At 31.9% G+C, this 12,375-nt stretch overlaps 1 protein-coding gene across 1 annotated transcript in view; it reads right to left on the reverse strand.

The window, feature by feature from the left end:
* LOC129228208 (fibrillin-1-like) overlaps positions 1-12,375 on the reverse strand; it is a gene marked incomplete at its 3' end in the record, with an annotated part of 107,463 nt that overhangs the window by 82,522 nt on the left and 12,566 nt on the right. The window contains 14 exon segments of the mRNA XM_054862873.1: positions 35-991; positions 1,537-1,602; positions 1,960-2,088; positions 2,544-2,636; positions 4,156-4,275; positions 4,568-4,657; positions 4,894-5,013; positions 5,861-5,953; positions 6,655-6,777; positions 7,138-7,227; positions 9,077-9,199; positions 10,263-10,346; positions 10,443-10,565; positions 11,297-11,380. Of these exon segments, the coding sequence (XP_054718848.1) occupies positions 35-991; positions 1,537-1,602; positions 1,960-2,088; positions 2,544-2,636; positions 4,156-4,275; positions 4,568-4,657; positions 4,894-5,013; positions 5,861-5,953; positions 6,655-6,777; positions 7,138-7,227; positions 9,077-9,199; positions 10,263-10,346; positions 10,443-10,565; positions 11,297-11,380 (2,295 nt within the window).

Consider the following 12,375-nt stretch of genomic DNA (forward strand, 5'->3'; position numbering starts at 1 on the left):
TTTTATGACTAAAATTAACTGAAAATGTACTTACTCATGCATACTCCACTAACACACACTTCTCCATCAACACAATTGCTGCATGGAGCCCTGCATCGTTCACCAACACAATTCAATCCAGGTGGACAATATACAGATGGCGAACATTCTTGGTACACCCTCTTGCAGCCCAAAACTGGAGATGGAGAGCCTTCAAATCCTTGTGGGCACTCGCATGTAGCTTTGTGGTCAACAACATTACAAATAGCATTCGGACCACATACTCCTTTGATTTCACAAGGATTCTGGCAACGGTTTTGAATGCAAGCCTCTCTGTAAGGACAGTCATTATTATCACGGCAACCAACTTGGCAATAGCCGTTTGGAACACAAGCTTCTTTTGCTGGGCATCCAGAATGAGCGAAGCAAGGCAACACACATCTTTTGTTTATACATTTCTCACCAACAGCACATTCATTGTCATAGCTGCAGAACAGCCTGCATTGACCATCCACGCATGCTTGATTGTCTCGACAGTCCTTTGCATCTTCACAGAATACCGATGACCTCAAACAAGCGCTATCAGGATCGGGGCTGCCACGGAAACCAGTTGGACAAGTGCAGCGTGGTCGATGATTCACTACTTCACAAAAAGCATTTGGTCCACAATTATATCCTTCACATGGATTCTTGCACATATTCTGACCACTCACATCTGGCAGACATGCGGCATCAGTACGGCAATCCCTGTCACCAAGTGGACAAGAGTTAGGATGTCGACATCCCTCTCTAAAGGGATCTCCAATATAATCTGTTGGGCACTGACACTTGTAGCTGCCTTTGGTGTCAACACATTTAGCCGTTGGATGGCAAGGATGACTCTCACAGAAACGGATAGCTTTACAGCCTCTACCATAAGCATCTCCAGTCATTCCAGCTGGGCACTGGCATGTACGATGATGGTTTTCTGCCACACAGATTGCATTCTTTCCACAACCATTAAGACATGGATCTAGAGAAAGATAAATTATAAGCCAATGATTAGAAAAGGATTAATACATAACTAAGTAAGAATAAAAACATAATCTGTAATTAATTCTTTTGATTAATCAATATCATTTATAACTGCATTTGGGGAGAAAATGAAGGAACGTTCATTTGGTAAAGAAATTTAACCAAACAATTATAGCAGTTATTCAATAATCTTTAATGATAAAATTTGTTCACTGTAAATCTGACAGTAGATAATTTTCTGAGCAATGAAAGCGGCTGATAATTTTTTATTTAGTGGTAAAAGGAAGAAATCAAAATAACCTGCTTTTTACAGAACATAAGTGTTACATGAAAAATAATGGAATAAGAATGATCAGGCAAAATAATAATTGCTTTAAGAAGACAAAAGTATAATACCATTTAAAATAAAGAACTAATGCAATGTAAAGATGTTTTTTTTTTAAATATTAAAATAAAATGAAAATGTGGAACTGTTTCTAGAAACTTAAAACAGCAGAACACATTTAAAAATGACTTACTCAAACAATAATTTAAATGACTTACTCAAACAATAATTTTCTGGTGTGCAGCTCTTATCAACAGTGCAATCTTCATCTGTAATGCACTCAACTAAAAGAAAGAAATAATACAGTTACAGAAACAGTCTCAAAGTATACATAAAATACTAAAAACAACATTCTTTTTTTTTCATTTCTTCATTTATTTTACCTATATCAAGTTTTAAAAACTTAAAAAAATATTTTACAGAGGTTAAGATACAAGCTATGGAGAAGAAAATATGACTTTGAAAATGAAAACTGAAACAAAAAAAAATTCAGAAACTAACCTGACTTTATAAATAAAAAATGTCTGCAACTAAAAAAATTTAAAAAAAAATTTAAAAAAAAGTTGTTTTGAGTAAATAAATATTTTAAAGATAAGTTGGTCATGAACATTCGCAAGACTACTGTAAAATCAATTTCATACCTTGTTGACATCCTCTGACTAAATCATATGGATCACCCACATACAGTCCTTGTGGACAATGACACTGAGCAACATGGCCAACAGCTATACATACAGCATTTGGTCCACACTGTACATTTTCACACACATCTAAAATAAGAAAATGAAAATATATAAATCATTTACATTATAAGGTGTTAAAAATTTAGTTTCGCTATTAAAAAGAAAAGGGAACTATTTTTCTGAAAAGCAGTTGCATTTTCTACTGTTAAAAAGTCTACTAATTTGTTACACTGAGATTCTCTCTTAAAAACTGCAAAAGCACTTAGAGGGTCAAAACAGTTGCCATAACAAAAAAAACATCAAATCAGTATGAAAATTAACAAAAATGATGCAACAACAGTTTTTATTGTCAAACACTAGAAAGTCATATTCATTATGCAAAGAACATAAAATGGAAAATACACATAAATTTCAGAGGAAAAAAAAATATTTTATTATTTATTATATAATAAAATCTTTCTGCATTGAAAATACATTATAATTTTGTTATTGACAAATTTTTTAAATTTCTTAAGAAATACCAAGAAAAACTTTTAACTTACCAATACATTTTAAAATACCATCAGGTTCTGCTCGACGGCATTCTGATGCAGAAGAGCAATGTTCACTTGCTTTACATTCATCACGGTCAATCGCTAAAATCAATAACAGACAGATTGAACAAATGCTTATTACATGAAGAATTTAAATGTTTGCAATAATTTTCAGTTATTTGTTATACTAAGCTCAATAAACTGCCTTAACGAATTCAGAACAATTTAAAGCACATTTAGAAAAGCATGTGAATCTTTTTATAGTGATGCAATTTTGACAGAATCCAGTAGACATGAAAGGAAGCAATTAAAAGATTTTTAAAAGAGGATATATGAGGCCCCTAGTTTCAGAACCTGATACTTGTAGGAGCGGACAAACGCTCAACTTGTAAAAAGTCCGGTTTTGAAACTGAGGCAGACCTTCTTGCCCCATTTCAAGGGGGAAAGAAGCGGTTTTTGAACCTAATATTGAGCAGGCAAATAGGCCTTGTGATTCTCTACAAGATTAACAAAAAAAAAAAAAAAGAAAATCGAATTTTTTTGCAAGTATCCGGTTTTGAAACTAGGGGCCTCATATATTATCACACTAAAAGTACTATGACATTTAAAAACAAATTAACTTTGATTAAACTTTACAACATTTTCTTGGGGAAGATAGAACGACTTCACAACAAGTAATAAAACTTGTCTTTTTTGTGTGGTTACTTTCATGTAGGGTTCTTACTTTTCACATTTTTGCTTTCAATCTCACTCCAGTATGTGATTGTAAAGAGTTTCTTCTCATCCATGCATATTGTATGCTAGGTGTGTCTACTGCTATTGACAAGGAGCCAATTTAGCAGTATCGAACAGTGTTGAAAAGAACTGTTTCAGAGTTATTTTCAGCATTTTATTGTTATTGCGTGTCTCATTTTTTTCCACTGCATTTGTGACTCAAAAAAACATTTATTTTTCCAAACTTATCGATAAATACATATATATATTTTTTCAAATAAAAGTCACTCTCTAAACGCTTCTGTTTCTTTTATGACAACAAGCCTATAAGAGTGATAGGATAAACTGAATGGCTGGTGCTAACAAGATCATAGAAAAAGAAAGTCAAGAAAAAAAACTTGAACTTAAAAGTACTCTTGTTAAAAAGTAAGAACAACTTGGCATTCTAGTGGCTGTATCCTCTTATTCGTTTCTTTTACTAGGTTTTACAAAGAAGGGAAATAATTATTGTTTAATTAACCTTGAATAGAAACATCGTTATAATGCACTTCAGTACAAATTAAATAAAGCCCAGCAGCTTAGTGGCAGCACTTTGCGCTTCCATGCCGCATACCAGAGTTCGGGAGAGGGTTCACTTCCCGGGCTGGCCACAGTCAACTCAACTTTTCATTCCTTCAGTGGAATGATAAAATGAATACCAAGCATGCTTGGGGATTAAATTCTTAGAATTCTGCATTATTCGGCTAACACCTAGCCGGGAAATTTTCTTCACCCCAGAGCCCTTGGTCATGGAAACTGAGATGGTCACAGTAGGCCTTGGCAGCCCCATGGGATGTTTTACCAGAGTTTAGTTACAAATTAAATGCAGTAAAGTATAAAAAATGAGGCAAAAATATTCAAAACTTACGTATGCAGCCACCTCTTTTATTGGGATCACCTGTATATCCTTCTTCACATGTACATTGACCTTTGTGGTTAATGGCAACACAATCAGCATTTGGAGAACAAGAGAAGTCCAAGCAAATTTCTAGACGCAAAGAAATAAAAGTTTACATTTGCTTTTGAAATAATCTTCTTCTGAGAGCAGAATATTTTTTTTTTAAATAACTCAAATAGAAAGATGTAAATTTACACTTTTAAAATTCGAAAAAAGAAAAATCTAATCAACATCTTTCACAAAAATTTTCAGTAAAAAACAAGGGGAATTATAAAAATTATTTTAAAAGTCAGTCTAAACTTAAAGAATACTAAAATAAACTAAAAGCTTCAAAAGCATAAAATATCAATGCCCTTGACTTCAGATTAAAAGAAATAAATACCTGCACACTTCAAGATGCCAATGTCATTTGGTCTGCAAGTGCCAAAAGTTGGACACTGAATGTCCTCCTGGCATTCATCAGGTTCCCGAGCTAAAAAAAAAACAACAACATAAGAATCATAAGTAATTTAATAAGCTAGAAATATGCTTTCTTAGATGCATGTCTAGCATATTGGCATCAACATTTTATTCTATGTTGTTAAACAATAATGAACATTTATGATACATTTTAAAATATTGCCACAGCTATTCAGTTTATTTTTTATTTATCTGATATTTATTCGCTTATTATGTTTTTGTGCAGAAAGTAAAATAGTTAAAACTTACCCATGCAAGAAGCATCACTGTTGGGATCTCTGACAAAACCTTCTCTACATCTGCACTCATAATGATGGTCAAAAGAATAGCATTCAGAATTCAAGCCACAAGGGTTGAAACTACAGGGATCTAGAGAACAAAAATAAGTTTAAATTATATTTAAAAGGAATTAACAATGATTGTTTAAAAAGTAGTAAATTTTTTCATATCAAAACTTTTTTTGTTAAAATGTTAGACAAGTCAATGTTGACTATTTTCATAAAATGACAAGAAAATAATCTGAATTGTAAGTAAGTAAATCTTTTCAGAAACTATTTTAACCTGAAATAGACAAATTATTTTTTATACGAAATTAGGTTTATCAAAATCGCTTAAAAGTCTTAAAGCATTAATTTATCTGTTAAATCAGATGTAACATAATGTTACTATTCACTTCTGTGTTTGAAAGATTTTCAATAAAGACATTGCTCTGCAGAAAGTTTGTACAGCAATATGACAGCGAGATTTGATGGTACATGTACTGTACTGTTTGAATATCCTATTCCTCTAATCATGCTTATGTAGAAATCATCGAAATTGTATGTGCATCAAAAGTTTTAAATAAGTTTAACAATGGAAAGATTAAAAGCAGGCATTTTCTATTGTTTATAGACAACTGTTTGCTTTCTTCACTTAATATGCTGAAAATACACCAATATAAATAACAGGTATTCAGCAATATGGAGAATTAAAAATAGAAATAAACCTAACTTTAAAAAGTAATAGGTCTTAAAACTTTCCAATTGTGTTAATCTAAAATATAATGCTACGAATGGAAAAAAAATGTCTTTTAATTCAAACATATTAAACTAATATAATGCAGTGCCTATTTGTAAACTGTAACAAAGGTCGTACAAAAGAATAAATGCTAAAAAGGTTTTGCTCTACTTCAAGTAGTTATAACCAAAAAAATAAAGAGTGAAACATATATGTTTACCTATGCAACGTTTCACACCAGTATTATCAGCTTTGCAAACATCTGGATTTCTTCTGCAATCAGTATCTACGCGACATTCATCTCTGACAGGAGCTAAAAATTGAACATAAAAATCACAACTTATAATTGGTACAAAAGGTAAGGCAGAAAGAAATATGAAACTATGTGGGGAAAAATATTTGAGAGGAAATATTAACAATCATTGCATTGAAAGAAATGAAATTGCAGTTTATTAGTAGGTACATTTGAATGAGCAACTTTGAAAATTTTATATATAAAACGCAAAGAGAAAAATACCAAAATTTATATTTTACTGTTATCTTAAAAACTCTTTAGTATTACTTATATGCTTTAGTTATAAAGGAATTTGTAGAGACGATTTACCACATTCTGTTTATCATACATTTTTCTATCAAAGACATACAAACGAAATGCTTATTAAAAAAGAAATCCATAGATCAGTGGTGCCTATCAGTTTGTACATATGTTATATGAGGATTCAACTGATCACTTTCATGTCTAGAGAAAGAAATGGTTCAACCCTCACTTCTAATTTTGTATAACCATAGCATGTCATATAATATGATGCTAATATATCAACAACTGCTAATTACTATTATTGCCTATGTTACCATGATTTCCTCTTCAGAACAAAACAGCATTTCTTCCCTCGAAATGAAGAAAAAAGAGAAAGAAAATAGGGGGGGGGGGACTGTGACAAAATACATTAATCAAGAGAAAATAAAATCAAACCCATTTGTACATAATTTTGGTATGAAATTGCTTTTACTTACGTTTACAACCATTTAGAAGATTGTATGGATCACCAGTGTGATCGGGTAGGCATTCACATCTTGTTTGGTGATTTTTTGCAGAGCAAACAGCATTAGGTCCACACTGCACATACTCACAAGCATCTATTATGAAAAAGGTTGGTTTTTAACAAAATATCAACACATTAAAGGTATTTATTGTGGTATTTATTGCTTTTTTTTTTTTTTTTTGGTATTTATTGCCTTAGTTGAGAGGTGCATTTTTTAAAAATATTTTCTTAACCTTTCAATGGCATATTCAATGCCATTTTATGATTTATTTATTTCTTGTCTCAACCTAAGAAATATCCCAATTTTTTTTTCAAGAAGTATTAAATTTCAATAACACAGATTTTCTTAATAGTATTTTTAGTAAACAAAATTAAATACTCATAAACAATTAGTGATCAAATCTTAATAAATACAAAAAGGGGTTAGAGGGTAATTGTAATATCAATGCATTACCTCGACAATCTAAATATCCATTGTCTACAGGTTGGCATATCTGTTGAGCTCCACAATCTCGATCAGATTCGCAAACATTTGGGCTTCGAGCTATTAAAAAAAAAACACCTTTTTCAGTAAAGAAGAAAGTAATTAAGTATTTTCCAAAAATGCAGGAGAAGTTCAAAAGCACGGCGAAAAAAAAATCCATTACATTTTTAAATGAAAAATGTCAGTTAAGCTAAAGATTATGCACTGAAAGATTCATTATATTTCTGAGCAATTTTTAAATTCACTACTATATTTTAATCTGAAATAAGTCATAAAGATGTTTGTAAACCTCTTTAAAAGAAAGTTACCATGACGGCTTAAAAGTGCTTTAAAAACTTTAATAGATAAGCCAGTCATTTAAGGGCTCAGGAAGGGCAATTGCACTCTTCAGCTTTGAGAAATCGATGCATTTATATGTTTGCAGACATGATTTTTATTGTTTATCGATATAATATGCATTGAGTACATACCGTTTAAACCCCTCAAAATTTTTGAAATGACAGGCCTGTTGACAGATCAGGGATATCTTGAAGAATTAAATTTCCCTTAACATTCTCCTTTCCAGAATATATATTTTTGATGTTGTTTTCTTATGTGATTTTAATTCTGTCAACAATTCCTGCACCCATTGAAATCAAGTTTTGCCTCACTGTCAAACTCATTCCTTATTACTACTTCCATGAAGTAAATATAGTCATCATTTGTGTTCACAATCCAAATTCCTGTCCACTCTTAGAAACAAAACTTTTTTTTTTTTTGATGTTCTTTATTAACTACAAGTGGCACCCGCACGGCTTTGCCCATAGTAGACAATCAAAGGGTCTGTATATCACGTGTATATATACCTGTATATATACAAATAATGTATGGTGAATTTCTCATTTTCATGTTACGGTTCCACGTTAGGATAACTTGGTAATTTACTTGTCCATCTTATAATAATTTTGTTTGGGAAAATGTTCTTAAAATCGGAATAGAAAAAGAACAAAATGGAATTTTCGAAAAATCGCATTGAGGTACACACCTTCATGCTACAAACTAACATTGTGCCAAATTTCGTGAAAATCGGCTGAATGATCTAGGCGCTATGCGCATCACAGAGATCCAGACAGAGAGACTTTCAGCTTTATTATTAGTAAAGAAATATTATCTCCAATTTTAGGAGCAAATTATCTTTCTCACCTTAATTTAATATATTATTTTTTTCCACTCCAAAAAATAAACTTAGAAGAAATAAAAAGGAAAATCAAAGAATAAAGCTTTACTATGTTGTTTTTTGGTATTTATTGCCTTAGTTAAGAGATTCATTTTTTAAAAATATTTTCTAAACCTTTCAATGGCATATTCAATGCCATTTTATGATTTATTTGTTTCTTTTCTCAACCTAAGAAATATCCCAAATTTTTTCAAGAAGTATTACATTTCAATAACACAGATTTTCTTAATTATTAAAAATACTAAAACCATAGAATTTTATTTGTGTTAAATTATTTTTGATAACATCAGTGTCAGTTCTTATATTGTGACAAGATACAAGATTATAGTCCTTATCACCAACCTCCCCTTATTGCTCTTTTTACTCTTATAACTACATCTAACTTTAAATTCCTACATCACCATCAACCTCAAAAAGTGCAATGTATTATTCTAACTATTTACATATTTAATTCAGCTGGAAATTGTCATTACTGCTGTACGTTATGCAACAAATTTCTCTAAACTTCTTTCAAAAAAATCTTTAACAAACTTAACTCATCATACCATTAAAAAATATTATGCTAAGTAACATATAAACTTCAAATAGCAAAACTCTATTTACCCTTTCATTTTATGTGCATTGCATAAAGAATTCAAAAAAGCTCATCAACACTTTTGTTTTGAAGTCAAGTATAAATAATCAAATACTTACGGACACATCCAACGTTGGCATCAATAGGGTTTCCTTCATGACCTGAAGGGCACCGACAAATCGCCAGGTGATTTTCTCCGTAACATTCGGCATTTCTGCCACATTTGTCAAACATACAAACATCTAAGAAAAATAAGAGAAGTTATAAAACTGTTTTGCACACATGTACCAGATAACTTTCCAAAGTATAGCTGTTCTCCTTGACTATGTAACACAATTATTCATAAAACAAACAATGATCATCATTAATGCAATACAGTTGTACAAGAATTGCACTTCACGATTAAACTTTAACAACAATTAAGCTATAGTAAAAACAGTTCAACCAACCGTAAAAAACTTTAATAGAAACATTCCTACGGTTATCATACGGTGCAGTGAATGAAAGTGAAAAAGCAAGAGTTTCTTTAACCGAATAAAAATCAATCTTTAGCATATTTAAAATGCAACGCTTTATGTTTGACATCATTTCTCTTGATAGTTCTCGTTAAATTTAGTTTAAAATGCTGCATGTGATATGTTGACAGACGATTTCAAAATCTTTTTAAATTGAAAGTAATGAATTTTTATAGTTCACCAGATAAGCAAATTAATTTTGTATCTTGAATTTCAAAGTTATCAGTTCTTTTCACATGGTCAGAATTTTTTAGTGAACTAAACACATGAGGCAGTAAGAAGCAAAGGGGTATAAGTGGACTTTTGGACTTTTTAAAGTTTCTTGTAAAATAAATTTTTAGTTCAGATCCTAGGTAGGCCTTCATTGAATTTTTTTTTCTAAATCATGTTGTATAGCGCAGCACCCACCAGAAATACTAGTGCCATCTCTTGCCCCAAAGCAAAGGAGATGTTGCCCTTACTGGTTTTCACCGAAATTTTAATTTTGGCACTTAGATCCCTTTTGCTTTTCACTGCCTCATGTGGGATGTAATGAATATCTTTAATGTTTCAATGAACTGAAAACTACATAGAAACACAATTATAATTATTGGGAAGGGCAAAAAATGAAAGGTTTTAAAAAGTAAGTCTATTATGTTTGAAAATAGCACTTTCAACCCCAAAGCACTTTCAAACCCAACGGCGGGGGGTTGAAAGTGAACAAGCACTTTCAACCCCAAAATACAAAAAAAGAAAGTTTGAGCAAATGAACAATGAAAATAAACAATTATGAAATGATAAGTTTACTTACGGACACATTTTCTAACGGAATCAGTATGTTTGCGACAAACTTCATCTGACTTGCAATCACGATCCGTGTTACAGTCATGAGGTACTACAAAGAACAGAATTAATTTAGAGACGATAAAAAAGAAAAAGAGCATTGAAAATTACTTTTTAGAAGAAACAGAGACACTGTGGTTTAGCTTACATTGACATCCTTTGAGTTCGTCATATGGATTTCCTTCATAGCTTGGCAGGCACTGACATTGTGCCACATGACTCTTGGAAATACAAGTTGCATGAGGTCCACAGCGCACATCTTCGCATGCATCTAATAAGAAATTTTAAAATAAGGAGAAATAAATGATTGGATCACTTAAGATTGCATTCAGTCACTGTTACAAAACATACAGGGTGTCCCAGATTGCCATGTACAAACTCAGAGATAAGGCAGAGAAAACGATAAACTGCAAAAATTATATCGGATCATAGGGCTGCAAAAGCAATGCTGACGCACTACGTGTACACAAAGCTAAAAACTGATGGTTGTGTGAAACAAGTTACAAATTTATAACACTAAGATGACTTCACACAACATTTTAGTTTTAAAGAAATTTTTAAAGCTGTTGATAAAATTGGCGGCCGGTGGCTGTTAATACAAGTGTCACAATAACAATGCAGCAATCGATAAAAGCCTGTGAAAATGGCTTGTCATTGCGACAGCTCCTGTATTGCATTGCAAATCATGTAATACAGCTGCTGGGCATAAATTTTATCAACGGCATTAAACCTTTCTCAGAAACTAAAATGACAAGTGAAATTGTGTTTGTATAATAAATTTGTAACTTGTTTGGAGTCAGTCTGTTTCTGGCTTCACGTGCATGTAGCATGTCAGCTTTGCGTTTGTGGCTATATGTCCATTTACAACTTTCGTATGTCATCATGCTGTCATCATGCTTTCCACTTCCCCTCCATGTTTGTACATGGCAGTCGGGGACTCCCTGTATATCTTCTCAATGTGCGACTTTAAAAGTTCAACAACATTTATAGAAATTTACTTACCAAAGCAATTTCTCAATCCAGTAATGTCTGGACGACAAACAGCATTGGATGGGCATTGCGAGTCACTGTCACAAACATTAGGAGCTGGAATTAAAATCAAATTTTTGTCAATTATTGTTCTTTTGTAAATAATACGCATAGCATTGTACAAGAAAATATTTCAAAGCAACTAAAATAAATTTTTGGCTCTATTTGTAAACAACTGAACGTTTCCAGATAATATCTCTACCTCAAAGCCAGACTGACGTAAGTCCAAAAATTGCAAATGTAATCCTAAAGAAAAAAATCCTTTGTAATAATTTACCAGTATTAAAAGAGAGCGAGTCCAATCCTTCGTATGCACTAAGCAATCGTTTTTCCTCACTCATGTAAAGTAGCAATTATGTGACTTATGCTAGTTTTGTTCTAAGGTACAGACATTAGATTGATTAAAATATCTTAAGAAGAAAAAAATGAGTGACTAAAATCACAGCAAAAATACATAAAAATACACTGTATTTTTGGATAATGATTACATACTTGTCATAAGTGTTTTTCAATCCCAATTTATTAATGTATCAATCAGTAATTTAAATGGTTTTAAAGACTGCAATGAGCCAAAAAAAAAAAAGATATGAAATCTTCTTTAGAGATTAAGGAAGAATAATCATGATATAAACAATTTTAAACCTTTTTCTGAGTTGTAAAGTTTGTGTCCCAATTTTAATTACCTTTAAAATTATTGTACTACTGATCTTTTTTCAATGGAACAAAACAAGAGATAACACAAGATACATGAAATACACTGCCAGCTCAGTCATTTCCAGCTGAGGACTGCAGTTTTGTGCTTATTAGAACTCATCAGCCCAGCTTTCCTATGCCGGGCTGATGAGTGCTAATAAGCACGAAACTGCAGTCCTCGGCTGGAAATGACTGAGCTGGCGGTGTATTTCATGTATTTCTGCTTTAGCCCTGGCTAATGGGCGGTAATTTACTGAACATAACACAAGATGTTTATAAATAGCCTATTTTCAGCAAGATATGGTAAAAAACTGAATAAAAGACTATTAATAACTCAATATGCTATGATCAAACACAGA

The sequence above is a fragment of the Uloborus diversus genome, chromosome 8 (assembly GCF_026930045.1).
Source record: "Uloborus diversus isolate 005 chromosome 8, Udiv.v.3.1, whole genome shotgun sequence".
Classification (NCBI taxonomy): Eukaryota; Metazoa; Arthropoda; class Arachnida; order Araneae; family Uloboridae; genus Uloborus; species Uloborus diversus.